This window comes from Caretta caretta, chromosome 5, assembly GCF_965140235.1.
Source record: "Caretta caretta isolate rCarCar2 chromosome 5, rCarCar1.hap1, whole genome shotgun sequence".
Classification (NCBI taxonomy): Eukaryota; Metazoa; Chordata; order Testudines; family Cheloniidae; genus Caretta; species Caretta caretta.
In genome coordinates, this window is record NC_134210.1 from 51,967,232 (window position 1) to 51,993,063 (window position 25,832).

The 25,832-nt window shown below is 38.1% G+C and overlaps 1 protein-coding gene across 4 annotated transcripts in view; it reads left to right on the forward strand.

Moving 5' to 3' along the window:
* The window catches only part of MSH3 (mutS homolog 3), a 184,546-nt gene that overhangs the window by 111,585 nt on the left and 47,129 nt on the right, over positions 1-25,832 (forward strand). For all 4 annotated transcript variants that reach the window (XM_048850086.2, XM_048850090.2, XM_048850088.2 and 1 more), the window contains 4 exons: positions 152-268; positions 3,196-3,303; positions 5,190-5,304; positions 10,905-11,062. In XM_048850086.2, coding sequence (XP_048706043.2) covers positions 152-268; positions 3,196-3,303; positions 5,190-5,304; positions 10,905-11,062 — 498 coding nt within the window. The remainder of the gene's footprint in view (positions 1-151; positions 269-3,195; positions 3,304-5,189; positions 5,305-10,904; positions 11,063-25,832) is intronic.

Here is a 25,832-nt window from a genome sequence, read left to right on the forward strand (position 1 = left end):
CAGTACAATAATAGAACATGCATTTTTTTTACATCTATTTATTTTCAAGGCTCACAGAGAATAAGAAAACTAGTCTAATTTTCCACGTTGATGATGTAACTGATTGCTTAGTAACCTTGATTTCCTATTTGGCTTTTTTTCTCTCTTCTAGCACAAAAGCTGTCAGCCGTTTCCACTCTCCTTTTATTGTAGAAAATTACAGACATCTGAATCAGCTCCAGGAGCAGCTAGTCCTTGACTGCAACGCTGAATGGCTAAATTTTTTAGAGTGAGTTTACAATGAAAAGTAGAATCTGATGGGTTTTTTGTTTTTGGTTTGTTTGGGTTTTTTGTTTTTGTTTTTGTTTTTTTGCTAGCTATGAAAGCAAGAAAAGAAAATGTTTCTCAAAATGAAAAGAAGAAATTGCTGATTAGTTTCTCATAAGGCAGTCTACAAGAAATCTAAACTAAAATATGGTCCTAAATTTAAAGCTCTTAAAATAAAATTTTTATAAAACCTAAGACTAACAGGAATGTTTCCTCAGTATTTTAAATTCCAATGAAATCAGTTTTTAAACAAATCAAATACTGGGGAGCTATGTTGAAACCTAAATATTGCAGCACTAAGGACTTGAAAGGTGCAACTGATTACAAAAGAAAGTGAAACTGACTTTAGTGATTTTATTGTTCAAGTTCAAAGTAACTGAAAAAGAAAACAAAGGTCATTCATTGTAACAAGCAAATTGAATTTTTAATATTTTTTCACTTTAATAGTCATAAATGTGACATAGGTAAAGACATTTGTTTGTAATGTACGATTTTTAAGCTGAATGTCCTTTTAAAACATTATATTCAAATACTGCCTGAGTTCTTCATTAAGTGTCTCATTATTGAAGAATTAAGGCATAATTCGCTGTAACATGTAATAATACTGATACTTTTTTGTGTTGAGGATGTTCAGAATATCCACAGTCAGTGTCTCAAATAATTGTTCAGATTCTGTACAGGCATACATCTTGGATTTTAACCATTTTATTATCTGTAACTGTGCTTTCATTAGAAACATTATTTCAGTAATATTGCCCCCTCACTACTTGCATATGATAGAAGTTTTATATCTAGATAGAGTTTACCCAAATTGTTCTTTGTTTTCTCAAAAGTGGGCTTTGAATTTCGTAGCAGTTTAAAATAGGGCTGTCAAGCAATTAAAAAAAGTTAATTGCGTGATTAATTGCATTGTTAAACAATAATAGAATACTACAGCGGGGTGGTCACCCCACTTCGGTTCAGAAGTGGTTAAAAGCCAGCCCTTGGAGAGGGCTGGGGCCTAGAAAAAAGCCTAGTCTGATTGGGGAAACAGCCACAGATGGGGCCACACCCCAGTCAGGCCACAGCTGGCCCTATAAAAGGGCTGTGAGCCAGGAGCTCAGGCAGACTGTCTCTCTAGTGAGAAGGACCTGGCTGCCTGGGAGAAAAGGGTACCTGGAGTGGAGCAGGGCTGCGGAAAGGCCAGAGGAGCTGGGGAGCTCCAGCCTGGAAATCCCCCAGGCTCCAGGCCTTGCTGAAGGCCAGGAAAGGTACTGGGGCTACAGAGGTGTAGGCTGGGAATAGGCAAAGGCTGATGAGTGGTTTACAGACTGCAGTCTGCCCCGGTGAGCGGGGCTAGATGGTGACTGGCAGTAGCCACTGAGGCAACTTGGGGATAGAGGGTTGGGGGTTCCCTGAGTGGGGAGACCCAGATTGTCGGCTACTGCGGGGGGGTAGAATCCTGATGTAGAGGGGCACTGGGGTCCGGGAGGGACACGGGGGGGGGGGGGGCAGTGGCAGGCAAGACACTGGCCTGCAGAGAGTGCTCTGGGCTAGAAGAGCTAATTCCCAAGACAACCAGCAGGAGACGTCGCACCGGTGAGTCATCACCTCGCTACAAATACCACTTAAATATTTTTGGATGTTTTTTACATTTTCAAATATTTTGATTTCAATTACAACATAGAATACAAAGTGTACAGTGCTCACTTCATATTTATTTTTGATTACAAGTATTTGCACTGTAAAAAAAACAAAAGAAATAGTATTTTTCAGTTCACCTAATACAAATACTGTAGTGCAATCTCTTTATTATGAAAGTTGAACTTACAAATGTAGAATTATGTACAAACAAAACTGCTTTCAAAAATAAAACAATGTACAATTTTAGAGCCTGCAAGTCCACTCAGTCCTACTTCTTGTTCAACCAATCGCTAAGAGAAACAAGTTTGTTTCCATTTGCAGGATATAATACTGCCCACTTCTTATTTACAATATCACCTGAAAGTGAGAACAGGCCTTCTTATTGTATTGTTGTAGCCGGTGTCACCAGATATTTATGTGCCAGATGTACTAAAGATTCATAAGCTTCAACCACCATTCTAGGGGACATGCTTCCATGCTGATAACGAGTTCTGCTCGATAACAGTCCACAGCAGTGCAGACTGACGCATGTTCATTTTAATTATCTGAGTCAGATGTCACCAGCAGAAGATTGATTTTCTTTTTTGGTGATTTGGGTTCTATAGTTTCCGCATCAGAGTGTTGCTCTTTTAAGACTTCTGAAAGCATGCTCCACACCTCGTCCCTCTCAGATATTGGAAGACACTTCAGGTTCTTAAACCTTGGGTCAAGTGTTGTAGCTATCTTTCTAAATCTCACATTGGTACCTTTGTGTTTTGTCAAATCAGCAGTGAAAGTGTTCTTAAAATGTACATGTGCTGGGTCATCATCCAAGACTGCTATAACATGAAATATGTGGCAGACTGTGGGTAAAACAGAGCAGGAGACACATAATTCTCCCCCAAGGAGTTCAGTCACACATTTAATTAATGCATTTTTTTTTTTTAACAAGCATCATCAGCATGGAAGCATGTCTTCTGGAATGGTGGCCAAAGCGTGAAGGGGCACACAAATGTTTAGCATATCTGGCAAGTAAATACCTTGCAATGCTGGCTACAAAAGTGCCTTGCAAATGCCTGTTCTCACTTTCTGGTGATGTAAATAAGAAGAGGGCAGCATTATCTTCTGTAAACATGAACAAACTTGTTTGTCTTAGTGATTGGCTGAACAAGAAGTAGGACTGAGTGGACTTGCATGTCAAAATACATGTCAAAATATGGATTCATATGAAGTTATTTATTTATTTTTGTTCATTATTTTCTCCCTTCTCTACATATATATATATAGTCATTTTAGTGAATATTATCACTCTGTGTTGAAGGCGGTTGGGCATCTAGCAACTATTGACTGCATTTTCTCATTGGCCAAGGTTGCTAAACAAGGAGACTATTGCAGGTAATCAGTTTTAAACTGTTTATTGATTTAAAAGGCAGAATGTTAAAATAAGCTTTGATCTGGTGTACTTAGCACAGTAAAATGTACTGTTAAATATGTTGATAGTACTGTAAGTTTCAGCATTGTTTTACAAACATAGACTAAGGCATGGTCTCAACCCTGATGAGTTTACCATGTAAATTATATAATGCAAAGACAACAACAAGTTTTTAGAAAGATTTGCATTTTGTCAACAACAATTTACTCATACATACATAGTTCCATTGTCTTCAAATGAAGTGTTCAGTGTGTCAAATTAAACTTGTGTAAATCTGTGTAGGATTGGGGCCAAAGCTTTATGCTTCCATGGAGTAGGTCCTGAAATGTCTACAGTGCTGATCAGTTTTCAGTCTGTTTCAATTTAGTAGACCTCAGCTGACATACCAAATAACACCTTTGCTAAAACTCTTGGTATAAGGATACTTTATTGCATTCCACTATAAATTATTTAATTTTTAAAAACTTCAATGATTTCAATGAATGATTAGAAAAGTACAGTGAATTAATTTTTTCTAAAATTGTGTGTCATAATAGCACAACCAATTTATATATACCAACCAATTACAATTTGTTAGGCAGATTTACTTTTTTAAATTTAAAAATTTTACAATAATTTGAAAGTACATTATCAAACTATGAATCAGCATTTATGAATAATCCCTGTGAAAATATCTGGCATAATAGAGAAGCCCATTCACTGCTCTCTGAACTCTTTTTGATAGTTGAAATGCTGCTACAGCTTTTTTTGGGTTGTTAATATTTTGTTAGATGTGTATGAATGTCCTTTGTCTTATGACTACAGAGGTGTTAACTGCCCACTTCACCTCGAGTGGTATTTTAGAATATGTTAACTCCTTATGCTGAACAATCTGTTCTACCTTGTATTTAGCTGTGACGCCCTGAGGGCAAGTCTACACTACAAAATTAAATCAATTTAAGTTAGATTGCGTTACAGCCACCACAGTAATTAAATCGTCTCTTCGTGTCTAGACTACGCTCCTTCTGTTGGTGCGGATCTTTACCAGGAGTGCTTGCACTGACTTAAGTTGGGCATTGTGGGGCACTGACAGCCAGAGCCTCGCTGCCCTGCCTGTCAGCCCCAGGGCAGCGGGGCTGCAGCTGTTAGCACTGAGCGGCAACAGGTGATGTAAGCAAGCCACTGTCTATACAGACACGGTGTTGACCTATCTACATCTACTTAAGCGCTATACCTCTTGTGGAGATTGAGTTATTAAGTGTGTGTAGTGGGAGGGACGTTTTAGTGTAGACGCTTACAGAGTTAGGTCAACGTAAATTGTCTTATGACAACCTAATTCTGTAGGCTAGACCAGGCCTAAATTACATTAACATACAGTCACCGCAGTAATTAAATTGCTTGTGCATGTCCACGTTATACTCCTTGTGTCAGCGATGCACGTCCTCACTAGAAGCGCTTGCATTAATGCAGAGGGCAGTGCGCCATGGGTAGCTATCCCACTGTGCAACTCACCACCATCTAGTGCAAGGAGTTTTGGGAATTGTTTGAGGTGCTTCATGGGAGCACATGAGTTGCACAGGGTTGACTGGGAACATGGTTTCAGTTCCCAGTCATGCATTTTTCTCCATCCCATAATTTTATCTGCATCCCATAATGTTTCATGCCTCTTTTAAAAAGTTCCCCAAACCCACACATCTGCCATCTGTGTGAGAATCATGGATTCTGCACTAGAATTCATTTTTCAGCTGTTGATGGTTTATTGAAAAGATATCTGTATGCTGTTTAGAATGCCTTCCCTAAAATTTCATCATGATATGCTTAAATAATTAAATGTAATGAACAGTGTACTAACATCATCTTCTTTGTGCAGACCAGTTGTGCAAGATAAAGGGAAAAAAATAATAATAAAAAATGGCAGACACCCTGTGATTGATGAACTGCTAGGAGAACAAGATCAGTATGTTCCAAACAGCACCAACCTAGCCGTAAGTATGGGACTATAATGAGGAATTGAATAGCAATCAAGAGAAGGATTCTAGAATTTGTTCTGGTCCAGGAAATTAAATAAATAAATTTAATTATACAGATGGCTGCTTGCTTGCATTTCAGAAGATATCTCTTGAATCCATGTCCACATCTGTTTTGCCACATTGCTTGATTATCAACGTTTTGCTGATTTCAAACAGCAAGTTGCACACTTCAACATCATCATTCAGACTAGTGGCACAAACAAATTGAAAAGGTGACCTCAAAAGACAGTATGATTAGGGTTGGGAAAATGAGAATTTAAGTGGTTATTCTAAGGAACATAAGCATTATTACAAAAGATTTGTATTAACATACAGCTAATACAGAAAAATGTTAGCTCATATTTTTATTTTATATGGATATTTCTGAGAAACATATGTATTATGATTTTGGTGGTGGGGAGGGACGTGTTAAGTTGTTCTGAGAAACTGAAATCTCTCTCAGGAATTGCAGGGTCTTTTAATCCTTGCCACTAAATATTCACCTCAAATTTTTTTTGTAATATTACACTTCTGCTTTGTACAAACAGAAAAAAATACTTTCAACCTACTTCTGAACATCGGCTGCCTTTGCATACTTTATTTTTCTATGTTTATTGTAGGTGTTGATATGGAGCTGTTGCTATGGTAAAATATATTCTACTTTGTATTGCATACATTTACATACAAATTATTTTTCAAAGCTATTATAGAATGTTGATATAAAAGTGTTGTATGTTGCTTCAGTGCAAAATGAACGTTAAAAAATTCTTCCGCAACTCAGAACAAAATACAAATGGTATTTCCAAAAAATCTGGCATTTTATTCAATAATCATCTTACAGTTTTCTGTTAGCCATGTTCTAATGTTATAATTTAGCAACTCATATGTTACAGAAACAATAGATAAAATCTGGGTGATATTGACATAATCAGTGTTGATTCTAGTGTTTCCAGCTCTCTTTACTTTTCTATGGATGGTGAGTCGAAACCTAGTTCATCAAAATGCTTCTAGTTTCAAATAAAACAGTTTGAATCATCAGGAGAACATGCCTGCAGAAATGCCTTCAACTATATTTTTTTACCTGCCTGAAACTATTGCTAGAGCCTTTCTATCAGGGCCATAACATGAACATGTCCCCTTTCCCCTTGATATCCTCTTAAAAATGTTCATGAACTAGATTCTTCCTATGTATCAAGTTTGTGATAGGACTTCAAACCTAAAAGTTGGTTTTATTACTTCAAAACATATTTGTGTAAACAAGCTATTTCTTCTACAGGCTGGGAAATAAGAAATAGAGATGTATCCATTTTTAAATATTTGGGTGGTGGTCAGATATTATGATGAGAGTCCTAGAAGTACCACGATAGGTATTATATTTGCTCTGTTCTTTCTTTATGTACAGAAAAAGGGATATCACTTGAAAAATCCAAATTAAAAATAGAAATTATGAGAATTCTAGACTCTTTATTAGGAGAAGAATTAAGTCTAAGTGTTAATCACTGGACAAATTTTAAAATACTGACTAAGTTATAGAACTGTGAATACTTTAAAAGCTGTTCCAAATGTACCAATATTGTCAGGATAGTCCTTATGAAAGAAGAAATATTAGTGTTATAATATAGTCAGTCCAGCTAGGGGAAAGCTGAGAGATGCAGAGGAGTAGACAGATTGGACCGACATATTCTTTTGGGGAAAGTTTATTAAAGGGGCTACTTTAGATCTAGTAAAGAGGAGAGGATAGAACTTGATGAAGTACAGGTAGGAACTGAAGAGAAACTGCCAAACAAAGAGTCCCCTTCAGTTATATCACATGAAGGCAGACAACTAAATATTGATACATTTGATAAATTCTTGTACACAAATACTAGAAGTTTAAATACTAAGATGGGTAAGATGGGTAACTTGCCTGGTATTAAATGAGGATATTAATATAATAGGCATCCCAGTAACTTGGTGGAATGATAATGGGATGCAGTAATATCAGGGTACACAATATATAAGAATGATAGAGTAGGTTTTATAGGTGAGGGAACGGGACTTTATGTGAAAGAAAGCATAGAGTCAAATACAGTAAAAATCTTAAATGAATCATATTTCAATGGATAGAAATTCCATGCTTGAATAATAAAAGTATAGCAGTAGGAATATCCTATCAACCACCTGACCGCGATGGTGACAGTGACTGTGAAATGCTCAGGGAGATGAGAGGCTACAAACCCACACAAAAAAAACCCTGCCATAAAATCCACATATTGACTGGGTATGTCCCCTCCGGATGGGATGCAGAGGTAAAATTTCTAGACACCATTAATGACTGCTACTTGAAGCGGCTAGTCCTGGATCCCACAAGGGGCTTGGTAATTCTTAAATTAGTCCTACTTGGTGCACAGTATCTGGTCCAGGAGGTTAATATAGCTGAACCACTCAGAAATAACAGTCATAATATAGGTTTCAGAGGAACAGCCGTGTTAGTCTGTATTCGCAAAAAGAAAAGGAGTACTTGTGGCACCTTAGAGACTAACCAATTTATTTGAGCATGAGCTTTTGTGAGCTACAGCTCACTTCATCAGATGAAGTGAGCTACAGCTCACTTCATCAGATGCATGATGATCATCTGATGAAGTGAGCTGTAGCTCACGAAAGCTCATGCTCAAATAAATTGGTTAGTCTCTAAGGAGTCATAATATAATTAAATGTAAGGGTGTGGAGGAGAAATACCAAAGAAACCCACCACAGCAGCATATAACCTGATAAAGAGGAACTACAAAAAAATGAGGAAGCTATGAAAATTAAAAGGAACAGTAAAAAGGGTGAAATGCTTGCAAACTGCATTTGAAACTATTTGAAAATATGATAATAGAGGCTCAAACTAAATGTATTCCCCAAATTAAAAAAAACAGTAATACAAGAACTATACAAATGCCACTATGGCTAAACAGCAGAGTAATGGAGGTAGGTAGAGGCAAAAGGCATCCTGTAAAAATTGGAAGTCAGATCCTACTGAGGAAAATAGAAAGGAGCATAAATTCTGGCAAGTCAAGTGTAAAAGTATAATTAGGCAGTCCAAAAAAGAATTTGAAGAGCAATTTAGCAAAAGACACAAACTAACAGCAAAGGTGGTTGTTGTTGTTTTTTTAAAGTACATCAAGAAGCAGAAAGTCTGCCAAACAGTCAGTGGGGCCACTGGATGATCAAGGTGCTAAAAGTACATTCAAGGAAGACAGGGCCATTGCAGAGAAATGAATTCTTTGCATTGGTATTCACTGCAAAGAATGTGGGGGAGATTCCCACACCTGAGCCATTCTTTTAGGTGACAGATGTAAGGAACTATCCCAGATTGAGGTGTCAATAAAGGAGATTTTGGAACAAATTGGTAAATTAAACAGTAATAAGTGACCAGGCCCAGAGTATTCACCCAAGAGTTCTGAAGGAACTCAAATATGAAATTGCAGATTTTTAAAATAGGTTCCAGCATTGATCCTGACAATAACTGACCAGTAAACCTAACATCAGTACCAGGCAAATTGGTTGAAACTAGTATGAAGAAGAACATTATCTGATACATAGATGAACACAATATGTTGGGGAAGAGTCAACATGGTTTTGTAAAGTGAAATCATATCTCAGCAATCTGTTAGAATTCTTTGAGTGTGTCAGTAAGAATGTGGAACAGGGTGAGCCAGTGGATATAGTGTACTTGGACTTTCAGAAAGGCTTTGACAAGATCCCACACCAAAGGCTCTTAAGCAAAGTAAGCAGTCACAGGTTTAAAAAAAGAAGGTCCTCTCATGGATTAGTAGAAGATTAGAAATAAAGGGTAGGAATAAATGGTCTGTTTTCATAGTGAAAAGAGATAAATAGTGCGGTCCTTAAGGATCTGTACTGGAACCAGTGCTGTTCAACATATTCATAAATGATCTGGAAAAAGGGGTAAACAGTGAAGTGGCAAAGTTTGCAGACAATACAAAATTACTCAAGATAGTTAAGACCAAAGCAGACTGCGAAGAGTTACAGAGGGATGTCACAAAACAGGGTGAGTAGGCAACAAAATGGCAAATGAAATTCAGTGTTGATAAGTGCAAAATTTGGAAAAAATAATCCCAACTAGACATACAAAATTATGCATTCTAAATTAGCTGTTACCACTCATGAAAGAGATCTTGGAGTAATTGTGGATAGTTCTCTGAAAACATTGACTCAGTGTGCAGTGGCAGTCAAAAAACTAACAGAATATTAGGAACCATTAGGATAGGAATAGATGATGAACCAGAAATTATCATTATGCAACTATATAAATCCATCGTACGCCCACACCTGGAATAGTGCACACAGTTTTGGTCACCCATCTAAAGAATGATAGAATTGGAAAACATACAGAGAAGGGCAACACAAATGAATAGGGGTATGGAACAGCTTCCATATGAGGATAAATTAAAAGGACTGGTTTCAGAGGAACAGCCGTGTTAGTCTGTATTCGCAAAAAGAAAAGGAGTACTTGTGGCACCTTAGCGACTAACCAATTTATTTGAGCATGAGCTTTCGTGAGCTACAGCTCACTTCATCAGATGCATACCGTGGAAACTGCAGCAGACTTTATATATACACAGAGAATATGAAACAATACCTCCTCCCACCCCACTGTCCTGCTGGTAATAGCTTATCTAAAGTGATCGGGGGGCGCGGGGGATGAGAATATGATAGAGGTCTATGAAATCATGACTGGTATGGAGAAAATAAATAAGGCAGTGTTATTTACCCCTTGGCATAACACAAGAACCGTTGCTCACCCAATGAAATTAATAGGCAGCAGGTTGAAAACAAACAAAAGGAAGTATTACTTCACTCAACGCACAGTCATCCTGAGGAATTCATTGCCAAGGGATGTTGTGACGGCCAAAAGTGTAACTGGGTTCAAAAAAGAATTGGAAAGTTCATGGAGGATAGGTCCATCAGTGGTTGTCAGCCAAGATGGTCCAGGATGTAACCTCATGCCCTGGATGTCCCTAACTCTATGACGGCCAGAAGCTGGGGCTGGACCACTTGATGATTGTACTGTTCTGGTCATTTCCTCTGACACATCTGGCACTGGTCACTGTCGAAAGATAGGATACTGTGCTCGATAGACCATTGGTCTGACCAAGTATGGCCGTTCTAATGTTGTAGTAGTGGTTTGTAAAACATAGTGTTTTGCGCCATTACTGTAGTACTTTTGTATGGGATGGAAGGATAAATTTATAATCATATTAGAACATACAACCTTTTCAAGCACAGAGTCAACATTCTTATGAAATTAGGGGAATTCTCACTCGTGTCACACTGTACATGGAGCAACAAAAGTGGATATCCTATTAAATGGTTTCTTCAAAAAATTATTATTAGAAGTAAATAATGTTCTTTTTAAACTGCTGCTTCTTCCCCTCAGGAAAAGAACTTTATTATGTAGAAGGCATATTAAATACTGAGAACATACCCTTTGTACATACATCTCGTACATATCTCATTGTAAAGCATACTATCACTTAAATAAGCACTCCGTCTCAGTAGTGTATATTTAACAGCTGTTTTGCATTTTCCAGGGGGACAAAGAAAGGGTAATGATAATTACTGGACCCAACATGGGTGGAAAGAGCTCCTACATAAAACAAGTTGCACTGATCACGATCATGGCACAGATCGGTTCCTATGTTCCTGCAGAGGAGTCCACAGTTGGTGTTGTGGATGGTATTTTTACCAGGTAATCTATCAACTTCTTTTATGTTCTGGGGATGGAGGGTGGAATGGAATTACTGTAGCACAGATTTTGCACTGCAGAGTACAGTTTCATTATTTAATTTAGGAATACATATGCACTTATATTTTTCAAAATTATGTTATTTTTAAATGAATTATTCACTTTCTCATTTCTTACCCCTCAATAAAACATCCAACCAAAATGTCTAAACCTAAATGCCTAAAGTCTGAATCTTCAAACAGAATCTTTCTGGCTTAATTTTTAAAGGTGGTAGGCAGTTGCTACTTGCACTGAAGTGAATGGTAGTGGGAAATGCTAAGCATATCTGAAAATCATGCCAAGTATAGTGGTGTCTAAGTGTAGACAATCAAGTTTGGAAAATTTTGTCCCACATATTTTATGCTTTATCCTTGAGCCTACTACTCTACCTTACCTCATTTTAAAAAATTAGTCATTCCAGTTAAACTGGCACAAAATGACAGATTTGTTTAAAAAACAGTGCTGAATAAAGTTATAAGAACATTTACAAACCCCACATTTTTGTATTTTGTAGCTGTAATAGATTCTAGAAAACATCCTGCTGTGATTGTCTCCCTTTCCCCCCACTACCCCATTTCTTCCTCTCTCTCTTTGGTTCTCTCTCTCTCTCACACTGCAAAAAGGTAAGATTGCTGAAGCCATTTGAATTTAAATTTCAAAAAGAACATACTCCTCTGGGAGAGGTCTCTTCTATATAAACTCTCCTACTGCAGCATTTGAGTACCTTTTAGAGTTAGGAAAAACAAGGAGTCTGTGTTATCTATCAGTAATATTTTTATTGTATAAAAATGTTGCATTTTTATCTCATTGTTGTCATAGTTGGAAGGAACAACATATCACATGATACACTTTCATGCCAAGCAATCTAATGGATTAGAAAGCAATTTGTTACCTTACTGGAAGTTAATTGGAGTTGAAACATCAAAATAGCTATTAGCTGTCCTTTTCTTACCTGTTTTCTTATACTTAGAAACCTAAGGTCAAACTGTGTTATTAATCAACCTAATAAGCCTTTGCTGATAGGAAATTGAGATTTGTAAGGTATAGTATCTATTGCATTGGTAACAACGTTCCATTTAGAGAAGTTTTAAAGATTATTTTTGGCTTCCTGCATAATGGTATCTGAATGTACCAACCTTTTTTATTAGAGAGACGGTGGGTGAAATATTGTAAAACCTCAGAGTTTCGAACACGTGAGGAATGGAGGTTGTACCTAACTCTGAACAAAACATTATGGTGGTTCTTTCAAAAATTTACGACTGAACAATGATTTAATATAGCTTTGAAACTTTACTATGCAGAAGAAAAATGCTGCTTTTAACCATCTTAACTGTTTCTGTGCTTGTTTCATTTCAATTTTCTTACCTTGTCAATTTTTTTAAACTTTACCTTTTATTTTTTTTAGAAGTTTACGTTTAACACAGTACTGTACTGTATTTGCTTTTTTGGGGGGCGGGCGTGTCTGCTGCTGCCTGATTGCATGCTTCCAGTTTCAAATGAGATGTGTGGTTGATCAGTCAATTCATAACTCTGGTGTTTGTAACTCTGAGGTTCTACTGTAATATCTTTTACTGGACCAACTTCTGTTGGTGAGGGAGACAAACTTTCAAGCTTATATAGAGCGCTTCTTCAGGTCTGGGAAATGTACTCAGAGTATTACAGCTAAATACAAGGTGGAACAGATTGTTTAGCATAAGTAGTTAAGATATTTCAAGGGAACATTCAAGGTGAAGTGGCCTGTTGACACCACTCCAGTCATAGGGGGAAAAGGAAGGCTGGGGTCAGAAGACAGCAAGGGAGATTGTTAGTGGTTATAGGTTGTTGTAATAAGTCATAAATCCAGTGTCTCTGTTCAGTCCATGATTTTTAATGTCTTAACAAAGTTATGACTTTAAGCTCCAAGGCTCGTCTTTTGAAAGTGCTGTGCAGGTTTCCTTTCAGGATGAAGACTGATACAGAGTGAAAATGTGGAAAATGTTCACCTGCAGGTGATATGGTGTTCTTATGTTTTATCATTTTCCTGTGTGAGTTCATCTGAGGATGTAGTGATTGTCTTTTTTCACCCACATAGTTGTTGTTGGGACATTTAGTGCACTGCATGAGGTATACCACACGTGCTAAGCGTGTATAGGGCCCATTGATCTTGAAAGGTGTGTTGTGGGGATCATAGAATATCAGGGTTGGAAGGGAGCTCTGGAGGTCATCTAGTCCAACCCCCTGCTCAAAGCAGGACCAATTCCCAATTAAATCATCCCAGCCAGGGCTTTGTCAAGCCTGACCTTAAAAACTTCTAAGGAAGGAGATTCTACCACCTCCCTAGGTAACGCATTCCAGTGCTTCACCACCCTCCTAGTGAAAAAGTTTTTCCTAATATCCAACCTAAACCTCCTCCACCGCAACTTGAGACCATTACTCCTTGTTCTGTCATCAGCTACCACTGAGAACAGTCTAGATTCATCCTCTTTGGAACCCCCTTTCAGGTAGTTGAAAGCAGCTTATCAAATCCCCCCTCATTCTTCTCTTCTGCAGACTAAACAATCCCAGTTCCCTCCTTTATTAAAGTGCGTCCTTTATTTCACGGTCTGAACTCCTCACATTCAATGTGTCTTGAGTTTCAACTGCTTTTATTATTCATTGCTCTGATGCTAAATATTTTCTTTAGCATGATGTATGTTTTTACGTAGATCTTTATAATAATTTTTGCCTGCAGTCATGCCAACCATACCATGTGCTGGTTCCTATCAGGTCTTTCAAGCTAAGCAGGATTGAACTGTGTCAGTCCTTTGATGGAAAACCTCAAGAAAGACTTAGATGCTTTAGGAAACAGAACTAGTGACTCCCTAGCTGACTTTCTTCCCTCTTGAGTCAGTGCTGAACCAATGATCCCTTATTGTACAATATTTGGGAATACTGTAGTATTGGAGATGCTGTCTTTCACATAAGACATTCGTCTGATATAATGATCAGCTGTAGTCATTAAAAATCCCATAGCTCTTTTTGTAAGAATAAAGATGTTATTTAGGGTCCTGATGAAATTCCAACTAGGTAATTATATTCTTCCTAACTAAATTAGTTTTACAGAATCAGCTGGATATGGCATTCTTCAATTACTGTGAAATTTGCCAAAAACTGATATACGAACACCAGATGAAAACATTCCATGGTGGATTTGATTTAAATCAAATTGATTTAAATCACTAGTCAGAAAGACTCTATTTAATCATGGATTTCTACATAAAAGTGCATTCTTGTTGGTTGTTATAACCTTCATACATATTCTTCACAACTCGGAGATAGTTGTAGGTTTCATTTTTAGAAGGTACACACTATACATTTTTAAAGTGATTTATTTTTGAAAACTTTTCAGATTAGTTTTACAGCTATATCTGAAAATGAATGATTAGGTATTTCATTTACCAGAGGTAATTGAAGCAGATATTTATGAAGTCATTGGGAGGTGAACGATCTCCAGTTCAATAGGTTAGTCATCAATATTTGGAGGATTTTTTTGCCATGGCTGTATTAGAAGGAGAACATCACCAGACAGACATTTAAATTGTTTTATTTAACTAAAACAATATTATGTATTCTGGATTTTTTTCTTCAACAACAAACATATAATTTAACAAAACAAGCATATGAATTTTTGAATTTTGATTCATGTTCTCTATGTATATAAATCTCCCCACTGTATTTTCCACTGAATGCATCCGATGAAGTGAGCTGTAGCTCACGAAAGCTTATGCTCAAATAAATTTGTTAGTCTCTAAGGTGCCACAAGTACTCCTTTTCTTTTTGCGGATACAGACTAACATGGCTGCTACTCTGAAACCTGAATTTAGGTAAACATCCAAGTTTTTTAAAATCAGATTTATTTTTGTTAAAATTGCTTTAAACTAAAATAGTTAAATCAAATATTTAAAAAAACAAAGCAAACATTAAATAGACTAGGTCAGCCAGGTCAACACGAGAAACATAAAATATTGCCTTCTGCAGCTAACTCAGTTGTCTTCACCTTCATTTTTCTGGTTGTTCCTAATCTGGAAAAGAAAAACAAGCTTTCCTGCTTTTTCAGGTCCCAAACAATTTCTCAGTTTGGAATGAATTAGTCCAAAGGAAGAAAATATTCTTTCTACACCAGCAGAAGAAGCTACTGCTGTTAAAAGTGAGATTATCACTTCAAGAGTCTCTGAATCCAAGTGCTTAAGTGATTTTCACCAGTTCACTGACGTGACTTTCTTTAAAACATCATCAGCAAACATATATTTCTTGAATGGTTCACCCTTCGCTCTGAAGTTTATTATAATTGGCATTATGGAGGGTTGACTACTGGATGTCCATGTCATAGCCAAATCCTCTTCAGCAGTTTAGGTTTGACCCTGCTTCCGAGTATTGAGAATATTTGCAAGAAAATGAGCTGGAGATAGTGCTTGTCCCATTTGTTTTTTTGATGCTTGTAATTTAACTCTGTCATTGCATATTTCTCATTTTAAGATCTTACTCAGTTCCTTCCAGACTTCAACAGCGTCCGTAATAAATCAGCTATTTCCCTGCATTTTGTTCAAGGCTACAGAAATAGGCTTTAGGGTACTCAGCGTGCGTTCAATATTTCTCTTAAACCCAATCTTGAGAACTTTGGCTGTGACAGTGCCATCTGTTTTTTCACGATTTTGTTCACAAACTGTCATCAGATTAGGCCAGTTCTTGATATAGTGCTCAAAACAGTCCACTACTGCGTTCCATCGCACGTCTTGTGGGAGAATTAGCTTGGTTCCTCCCACTTTTTTCAGAGCAGCTGCTGCAAAGTGGTTGTTACAGAAGTATTTTTCAACTTCAACAACATTTGCATTTATTTCTGGAACACTGAAGTCTTTGGCTAGGAGGTGCATCAAATGAGAACTGTAACCGTATAGTTATGAGCTTGGGACTCTCTTCTAAATAATTTCTTCTCATCTTGGATACATTTGCAGCATTGTCTGTGACCAAGCTGCATACTAGACATTTGAATTTTTTTTTCAGTTTGTTATAGTTTTTACTGCTGCTACTTGTAAGTATTCTGCTGTGTGTGCATTTCCTGATGTATCAATTGTTTCTGGAAGGAAGATATTCTCTTCTCCTGTTGTCACACAAACACATACAACAGTATCATTGTGAACATTGCTCCACCCATCAACAATCAAGTTAACAATTTCACCCTCTAGACTATTTGCACACTGCTCAATTTCTCTTTCATACGCTTTATCCAGCAATTTGCCTGCAACATCTGCTCTGTTGCGTGGACTGTATCCTGGTCTTAATGACTGAACCATGTTAATGAAGTGTGGGTTCTCAATCATACGGAATGGAGAGTTTGTTGCATAAACAAACTGAGCAGTTTTTTCATTAATTACCTCTTTTTGTAATCTGCTGGTTCTTACCACAAACTTATCTATGGTTGTTTCTGGATGATGGAGTTTTTTTTTCTTTTTGCTACAGGTGATATACTGTGGTTATGTGACAGACGTGATGTGACTGAAACACTATCATTGGCAGATAACTCTGAAACTATAAAAAGAAAAGGAGTACTTGTGGCACCTTAGAGACTAACCAATTTATTTGAGCATGAGCTTTCGTGAGCTACAGCTCACTTCATCAGATGTTTACCGTGGAAACTGCAGCAGACTTTATATACACACAGAGAATATGAAACAATACCTCCTCCCACCCCACTGTCCTGCTGGTAATAGCTTATCTAAAGTGATCAACAGGTGGGCCATTTCCAGCACAAATCCAGGTTTTCTCACCCTCCACCCCCCACACAAATTCACTCTCCTGCTGGTGCTAGCCCATCCAAAGTGACAACTCTTTGCATAATCAAGTCGGGCTATTTCCTGCATAGATCAAGGTTTTCTCACATCCCCCCCACCCCCATACACACACAAACTCACTCTCCTGCTGGTAATAGCTCATCTAAACTGACCACTCTCCAAGTTTAAATCCAAGTTAAACCAGAACATCTGGGGGGGGGGGTAGGAAAAAACAAGAAGAAACAGGCTACCTTGCATAATGACTTAGCCACTCCCAGTCTCTATTTAAGCCTAAATTAATAGTATCCAATTTGCAAATGAATTCCAATTCAGCAGTTTCTCGCTGGAGTCTGGATTTGAAGTTTTTTTGTTTTAAGATAGCGACCTTCATGTCTGTGATTGCGTGAGCAGAGAGATTGAAGTGTTCTCCGACTGGTTTATGAATGTTATAATTCTTGACATCTGATTTGTGTCCATTTATTCTTTTACGTAGAGACTGTCCAGTTTGACCAATGTACATGGCAGAGGGGCATTGCTGGCACATGATGGCATATATCACATTGGTGGATGTGCAGGTGAACGAGCCTCTGATAGTGTGGCTGATGTTATTAGGCCCTGTGATGGTGTCCCCTGAATAGATATGTGGGCACAATTGGCAACGGGCTTTGTTGCAAGGATAAGTTCCTGGGTTAGTGGTTCTGTTGTGTGGTATGTGGTTGTTGGTGAGTATTTGCTTCAGGTTGCGGGGCTGTCCGTAGGCAAGGACTGGCCTGTCTCCCAAGACTTTGTGAGAGTGTTGGGTCATCCTTTAGGATAGGTTGTAGATCCTTAATAATGCGTTGGAGGGGTTTTAGTTGGGGGCTGAAGGTGACGGCTAGTGGCGTTCTGTTATTTTCTTTGTTAGGCCTGTCCTGTAGTAGGTAACTTCTGGGAACTCTTCTGGCTCTATCAATCTGTTTCTTTACTTCTGCAGGTGGGTATTGTAGTTGTAAGAAAGCTTGACAGAGATCTTGTAGGTGTTTGTCTCTGTCTGAGGGTTGGAGCAAATGCGGTTGTATCGCAGAGCTTGGCTGTAGACGATGGATCGTGTGGTGTGGTCAGGGTGAAAGCTGGAGGCATGCAGGTAGGAATAGCGGTCAGTAGGTTTCCGGTATAGGGTGGTTTTTATGTGGCCATTGTTTATTAGCACTGTAGTGTCCAGGAAGTGGATCTCTTGTGTGGACTGGACCAGGCTGAGGTTGGTGGTGGGATGGAAATTGTTGAAGTCGTGGTGGAATTCCTCAAGGGCTTCTTTTCCATGGGTCCAGATGATGAAGATGTCATCAATATAGCGCAAGTAGAGTAGGGGCTTTAGGGGACGAGAGCTGAGGAAGCGTTGTTCTAAATCAGCCATAAAAATGTTGGCATACTGTGGGGCCATGCGGGTACCCATAGCAGTGCCGCTGATCTGAAGGTATACATTGTCCCCAAATGTGAAATAGTTATGGGTAAGGACAAAGTCACAAAGTTCAGCCACCAGGTTAGCCGTGACATTATCGGGGATAGTGTTTGTGCCCACATATCTATTCAGGGGACACCATCACAGGGCCTAATAACATCAGCCACACTATCAGAGGCTCGTTCACCTGCACATCCACCAATGTGATATATGCCATCATGTGCCAGCAATGCCCCTCTGCCATGTACATTGGTCAAACTGGACAGTCTCTACGCAGGAAATAGCCCGACTTGATTATGCAAAGAGTTGTCACTTTGGATGGGCTAGCACCAGCAGGAGAGTGAATTTGTGTGGGGGGTGGAGGGTGAGAAAACCTGGATTTGTGCTGGAAATGGCCCACCTGTTGATCACTTTAGATAAGCTATTACCAGCAGGACAGTGGGGTGGGAGGAGGTATTGTTTCATATTCTCTGTGTGTATATAAAGTCTGCTGCAGTTTCCACGGTAAACATCTGATGAAGTGAGCTGTAGCTCACGAAAGCTCATGCTCAAATAAATTGGTTAGTCTCTAAGGTGCCACAAGTACTCCTTTTCTTTTTGCGAATACAGACTAACACGGCTGTTCCTCTGAAATCTGAAACTATAGAAAATGATGGTGATCTTGAAGGTGGAAAGTCTTCAGAATCCTGTATGTTGAGCATGGATTCTCCTTTTTAAAAAAAAAAAAAAAAAAGCCAATGCAGTTCTTTAATTATTATTACCATGCTGCTCATTTACTATTACTCATTTCATTCACTGACATGCAGTACTACTTTAAAGGTGAAATAGTAAAAGGAAGATCTGCCTATTTCAGCTATTTATTTTTTATTGCAACTGCATCTAAAATGATAGTACCATAGAGTAACAACTATATTTTTTGCTCAAACATGAGAATTCAAGTATAGTCCAGAAGGAAGACAGGCAGTCCTTAGGAAATAAGTATGAAATAAAAGTTTACCAATCTGAAGATCCTGCATGTTCAGACATGTTCCTTTCATTGTCTTCAACGCAGCTTTCTCCTTAGAAGGAACACTTCTCATGATGTTTCATTCGGGCAACCAGGCCTGGCATTTCTTTGTTGCACTGTTGCATTTTGCACACATGCCTGTCTTACCCACAGGTAGAGGAACTTCATTAAAATATTCCCAAACTGGATATCTGTTTCGGCCTGCAGCCATTATAGGTTTTCCTTCGAGTGAGAGAATGGTCTGGTAGATCTCAAATCAATGACGGCTACACTCAGAAAGACATCAAGACTTCTGGAATATGCTGCTCAAACAGTTTCACTTTGGTTTCTACTGCCTGTCCCTCCCTTCTCATATTTGACTCCAGATGTCTTCTCCTTGTCCAGATCTATTCCGCCCCAAACAATCTTCTATTCATTGAACTTTTTGAAACTTTGCACTTTTAGAGTGAGGTAAGGGATTGATTTTGTGTACACAAATTTGCTGAGGGACAGTAGGGTTGAGATCTGTTACTTCTCACCTCTGTATATTATTTATTTAAAACCTTTTTTGCTGTTGACAAGCATGTTATCTCTGAAGACACAAATCCACAATTTGAGAACTGCAAAATTAAGTGCCTCTGATGGTATGTTCTAGACTGAGCACTGAGTCCCATTGAGTAGATAGAAATATTACCCTAAATAATCTATACAGAATCTCCTGGAACACCATAAGATTGGGTCCCTAATCCATGAACTATTGGAACTCATTTACAAAACTTTTCTTAAACATTACATGACTATATTGTCTCATACTATTGAATTAGAATTTATAATCCCTATTCCATGATGAGATATCTTTGAGCTATAATGTATCTTGATTAAAACTATCTTTAGATAGGTTTTTTTTCCTCAAAAAGCATTTTATCAAAAAAATCCTATTTAAATAAAAATCCGATTTTATAAAAAAAAATCATTGGTTTTTATCCACCCTGACACATTCTCAGAGTTATTCAAGTTCTTGTGATTGTACTGGTACTTAAGAGCTAACTAATTGATTAAAAATGAATCAAGCAAAACATGTAAATAAGCAAACATTCCAAATAATCCCAGGGAGAAATTAGCATTAGCCTAAAGTGTTGAAAAATAGAAAAAGATAAGCTGCTTAATAGAGACTCTGGGTCTAAAATTGCAAAGTGGATATTTCAAGTTGAAAAAGACCATGAATGGAAATGTTTGACCACATGCTTAAGAACCCTTATATACTAGATAATGTTACAGAGTTTCATAGATTCCAAGGTCAGAAGGTACCATTGTGATCATCTTGTCTAACCTCCTGTGTAACTCAGGACATTGAACTTTCCCAATATGATTCCTAGAGCATATTGCTTAGAAAAACATCCAGTCTTGAATTTAAAATAGTCAGCGATGGAGAATCCACCATGACCCTTGGTTAAGTATTAACTGTTGCTGTTAAAAAATTTACCCCTTACCTCCAATCTGAATTTGTCTACCTTCAACTTCTAGCCTTTGGATTGTTATACCTTTCTGTGCTAGACTGAAGAGCCCATTAGTAAATATTTGTTCCCCCATGTAGGTACTTATAGACTGTAATCAAGTCACACCCCTGGGAAGCACTCACTCTCAAAAGAATTTGGGAGCGGTGGTAGATAATCAACTAAACATGAGATCCCAGTCCAAAGATGTGGTCAAAAGAGCTAAAGTGATCTTTGGAGGCATAAGCAGGGGAATCTGGAGAAGGAGCAGAAAGGTTATTTTACTTCTGTTTTACCGCTGCTGGAGTACTGTGCCCCATTCTGGTGTCCTCAGTTCAAGAAGGATGTTGAAAAATTGGAGAGGGTTCAGAGAAGAGCCATAAGAATGATTAAAGGATTAGAAAACATGCCTTGTAGTGAGAGACTGAAGGAGCTCAATCTGTTTATTTTAACAAAGGCAAAGTTAAGTTCTCAGGATAGAGTACTCAATCTTGTAAGTATTACATTCTTTGTTCCTAGATGTATACGTTTACATTTAGCCATATTAAAATACATATTTGTTTGAACCCAGTTTACCAAGCTATTCAGATCACCGTGTCCTCTTCATTATTTATCACTCCCCCAATTTTTTTATTGCCTGCAAATTTATCAGTGGTGATTGTGACGGGTTGGATCACAGAAACCCCCTTGGGACTGCCAATTGATGTGCCAAGACTACTTCTGCCCCCGGTTTCCTGCGTTGGCAGCTTGGGACTTAAGTGCCCTGCCTGGTTTGAGCCAGACCCACTAGCCTGCTGCAAACCCAGACCCATGTCTGAACCACGTCCCCAACATCTGTAGGCTTAATTGAAAGCAGCTTGAGAAGTTTCTGTCTTTAACACTCAGATGCTCAACTCCCAATGGGGTCCAAACCCCAAATAAATCTGTTTTACCCTGTATAAAGCTTTTTCAGGGTAAACTCATAAATTGTTCGCCCTGTATAATACTGATAAAGAGATGTGCACAGCTGTTTGCCTCCCCTGCCCAGGTATTAATACATACTCTGGGTTAATTAATAAGTTAAAAGGGATTTTATTAAATACAGAAAGTAGGATTTAAGTGCTTCCAAGTAGTAACAGACAGAATAAAATGAATTACCAAGTAAAATAAAATAAAACCCGCAATCTATGCCTAATACAGTAAGAAAACCAAATACAGATAAAACCTCATCCTCAGAGGAGTTCCAGTAAGCTTCCTTTTACAGACTAGTCTCTTTCTAGTCTGGGTCCAGCAATCGCGTACACCCCCTGTAGTTACTGTCCTTTGTTCCAGTTTCTTTCAGGTATCCTTGGGGGTGGAGAGGCTATCTCTTGAGCCAGCTGAAGACAAAATATAGGGGTCTCCCACAGGCTTAAATAGACTTTCTCTTGTGGGTGGAGACCCCTCCCTCCCCCTGTGTAGAATTCCAGCTGCAAGATGGAGTTTTGGAGTCACATGGGCAAGTCACATTTCCATGCATGACTCAGAACTTACAGATAGCAGCCATGGTTCACATGCTACCTTGAACGTCCTCATGTAGACTTCTTATGTGGATTGGAGCCTTCCAAGATGCATTGTCCGTTAAAAGAAAAGGAGTACTTGTGGCACCTTAGAGACTAACCAATTTATTTGAGCATGAGCTTTCGTGAGCCACAGCTGTGGCTCACGAAAGCTCATGCTCAAATAAATTGGTTAGTCTCTAAGGTGCCACAAGTACTCCTTTTCTTTTTGCGAATACAGACTAACACGGCTGTTCCTCTGAAAATTGTCCGTTAAGTGCTTCTTGAGTGGCTACTTAATTTGCACATTCTTTTCTCAAGAAGCTGACCAAATGCTTTAGTAAGTACTTAAAAATCAAGCAAGTACACAGCCAGTATTCATAGCTTTGAATACAAAAATGATACATGCATATAAATCGGATGAATAGATTCAGTAGATCATAACCTTTACAGAGATATGTTACATGGCATATGTAACATAAAACATATTCCAGTTATGTCCTATATACATTCATAAGCATATTTCCATAAAGCCTTATGGGGTGATTTTTTGTTTTCTTCCAGATGATTGATAAAAATGTTATGTGATAGAGCCAAGAACCGATCATGATTTTTTCAGTTACATTCTGAGACCTATCAGTTAGCCAGCTTTTAATCCATTTAATGTGTGGCATGTTAACTTTACATAGTTCTAGTTTTTTAATCAAAACGTTGTGCAGTACCAAATAAACACCTTACAGAATTCTAAGCATACTACATAAACACTATTACCTTTATCAACCAAACTTGTAATCACATACAAAAATAGGATCTATTTTCCATAAATCCATGTTGATTGACGTTATTTATATTACTCTCCTTTAATTCTTTATTAATCAAGTCCCGTATCAGCTGCTCCATTATCTTTCCTGGGATCGCTGTCAGACTGATAGATCTGTGATTATCCAGGTCATCCTGTTTACCCTTTTTCAATACTGGTACAATATTAGTTTTCTTCCAATCTTCTGGAATTTCCTCAGTTTTCCAAGATTTATTGAAAAATCATCAATAGTCCAGTGAGCTCCTTAGTTAACTTGCATCCAAGAGTTTTAAGAGCTATCCGAACCTCCTGATTTTAAAATGTCAAACTGTAGTAGCTGCAGTTCAACATGCTCCAAGCATGGAAAGAGTGTTACCGTATGATATCTGCATACGGTAACACTCTTTCCACTGCATCATTTTTTCCTGAAATACAGAACAGAAGTATTTATCGAATATTCATGCTTTTTCTACATTGTTACTGTTAATTCTGTTACTGTAATTTCCACCTAATAGTGGACAGTGCTGTTGTCAGGATGCTTTTTGTTCCTAATATACTTTTTAAAAAATCCTTTTTATTATCCTTAATTCTACTGGCCATAGATTTCTCCTTGAGTCCCTTTGCTTCCCTTATCCATTTTCTACATTTCCTAACTTCTGATTTATATTCATTACTATCAACTTTTACTTTCCTCCATTTATTTTGTATAGATTATATACATATATGTAAAATTACCTTCACTTCCCCTCTAAATGAGGTCAGTTTTTTAAACAAATACAGCCTTCTTCCTCGATTATGGGATTGTGGCTTTTTTGGACATCTAGTAAAATGTTATCAAACAATTCCCAATTGTCACTTATATTGTTCTAGTTAAATTTTTTTCTCCCAGCTGATTTGGCTCATAATTGTTTTCAGCTTTGTGAAACTGTTCCTTTAAAAGTGCCAAGTATATGTATATTACTGTTCTGGACTTGTTCTGTTTGCACATAATAAACGTGATCAAGTCATTATCACTCGTTACTATTAATTTTTAGTTCTGTGATCGGTTCTTCATCTGTCAAGACAAGGTCTAATATAGATAGACCCCTGCAAATCAGCCTATATCCACTTTATATCTGTGGATATCTGCATCCGTGGACCATGTGTGCGGATCGTGGATCAGATGCGGATACAAATGTTGTATCCATGCAGGGCTCTAAATATAGAGTTCCCATGTGCTGGATGCAGTACTTTCTAATTTTTATTGATGACAATTTCCTAACTCAGAAAGTCCAAGGATGTTTTAGAAGTGGCAGTATGAGCCCTCCAGCATATGTCACTAAACTTGAAGTCCCCATGATCACACAGCATTTTTTCCTACACATTATAGATACATGTGTAAAGAACAAATCACCTTATTAGTAAGATTTCTTGCTCGGGAGTAGACACCAACTGATACTCCATCTTGTGCTTTTATCTGTTAAGACTTTGATCCATAACCATTCAAGACCATTTTCTTCTGTGTTATCAGTGACTTGAAAACAGTTATTGCCATTTTTGTCTACTTGATCCATCCTAAATAAGTTATAACCATTGATTTTTATGTTCCAGTTGTGCAGATCATCCCACCTGGTTTCAATAATGCCAACTGGATCAGATTTATGCTCATAAAGAGCAATTCCAATTCCTCTTGTTTGTTACCCAGGCTTCTAGCATTGGTGTTTAGACAATTAAAGAATTCCTTCTCTTCATGTCCTTTGGTTCCTTGATTAATTTTGTTCTCAACATCTTGATTCTGTGCTAAATGAGTGCTCATATCTTCCCTCTTTTTATCCTCCATGTCTGCTGTTAGTCAGCACCTTCCTGACTATGCTAGCCAGCCTGTTCCCCTTCTTCTGTGGTGGAGGGCATCTAAACTGTGCAGCCCTCTCTCCCTGTAGAAGGTGGACCAATGTTCCACAAAACCAAACCCTTCAGTTATACTTTTGGGGCCAGGAACTGTCCATTTAGTGTTTGTTGGTATGGTGCCTTGTCACAATGTTGTCTAACCTGATTATGGCCCTGCTAATACATAAATCGTAAGTAATAAGAACATAGATGTCCCATGATCTTGTACAATACTACTACCGTTTGTGGTATGGATAGGACCTACTATATTCCTAATATATCCTGTAGGCAGCCTTGGATATGTTTTGAAAATGGGGCTCATTACTACTTATATTACACAGGTGGTGCTTTCTAACGTGCTAAGCTAAAAAAAAAAAAATGTTGCCTGGGTCAACTGACTTTCTGAAATATTAGTGGTGGGTGGGATTCGGTAGGGACACTGGTACGCCTCCCAGCCCTGGTTTGAAATTTTGAATTTGTCTAATTTTTGTGTCTGAATGTGTGTCATTAGGGCCTGATTTCAAAGATTGGTGCATTGTATTTATGAAACTGTATGCACCAGTTACGTACATCTGTGCACATGTGGCCAGTTACCTGAATAACTGCACAGTTGCGGTTATCGTGCTAATCATGTGGTAATTGCAGTTCCTGAAGGTAGTAGTAAGTAGCAATCACCTCTGTGAGATGAATAGGAGAGCTCTCAGTACTTTCCTGTAGTCCTCCATATTTGGCCTTCAGTAGCCACAAGGTGGCCCTTCGTACTTGGCCTGTTTTTGTTAAAATCTTACTTCTCTTTCACCTAAGCAGGTCACCAGTTTCCCTGTCCTAAACTAGGAAGGGCAAAGACATT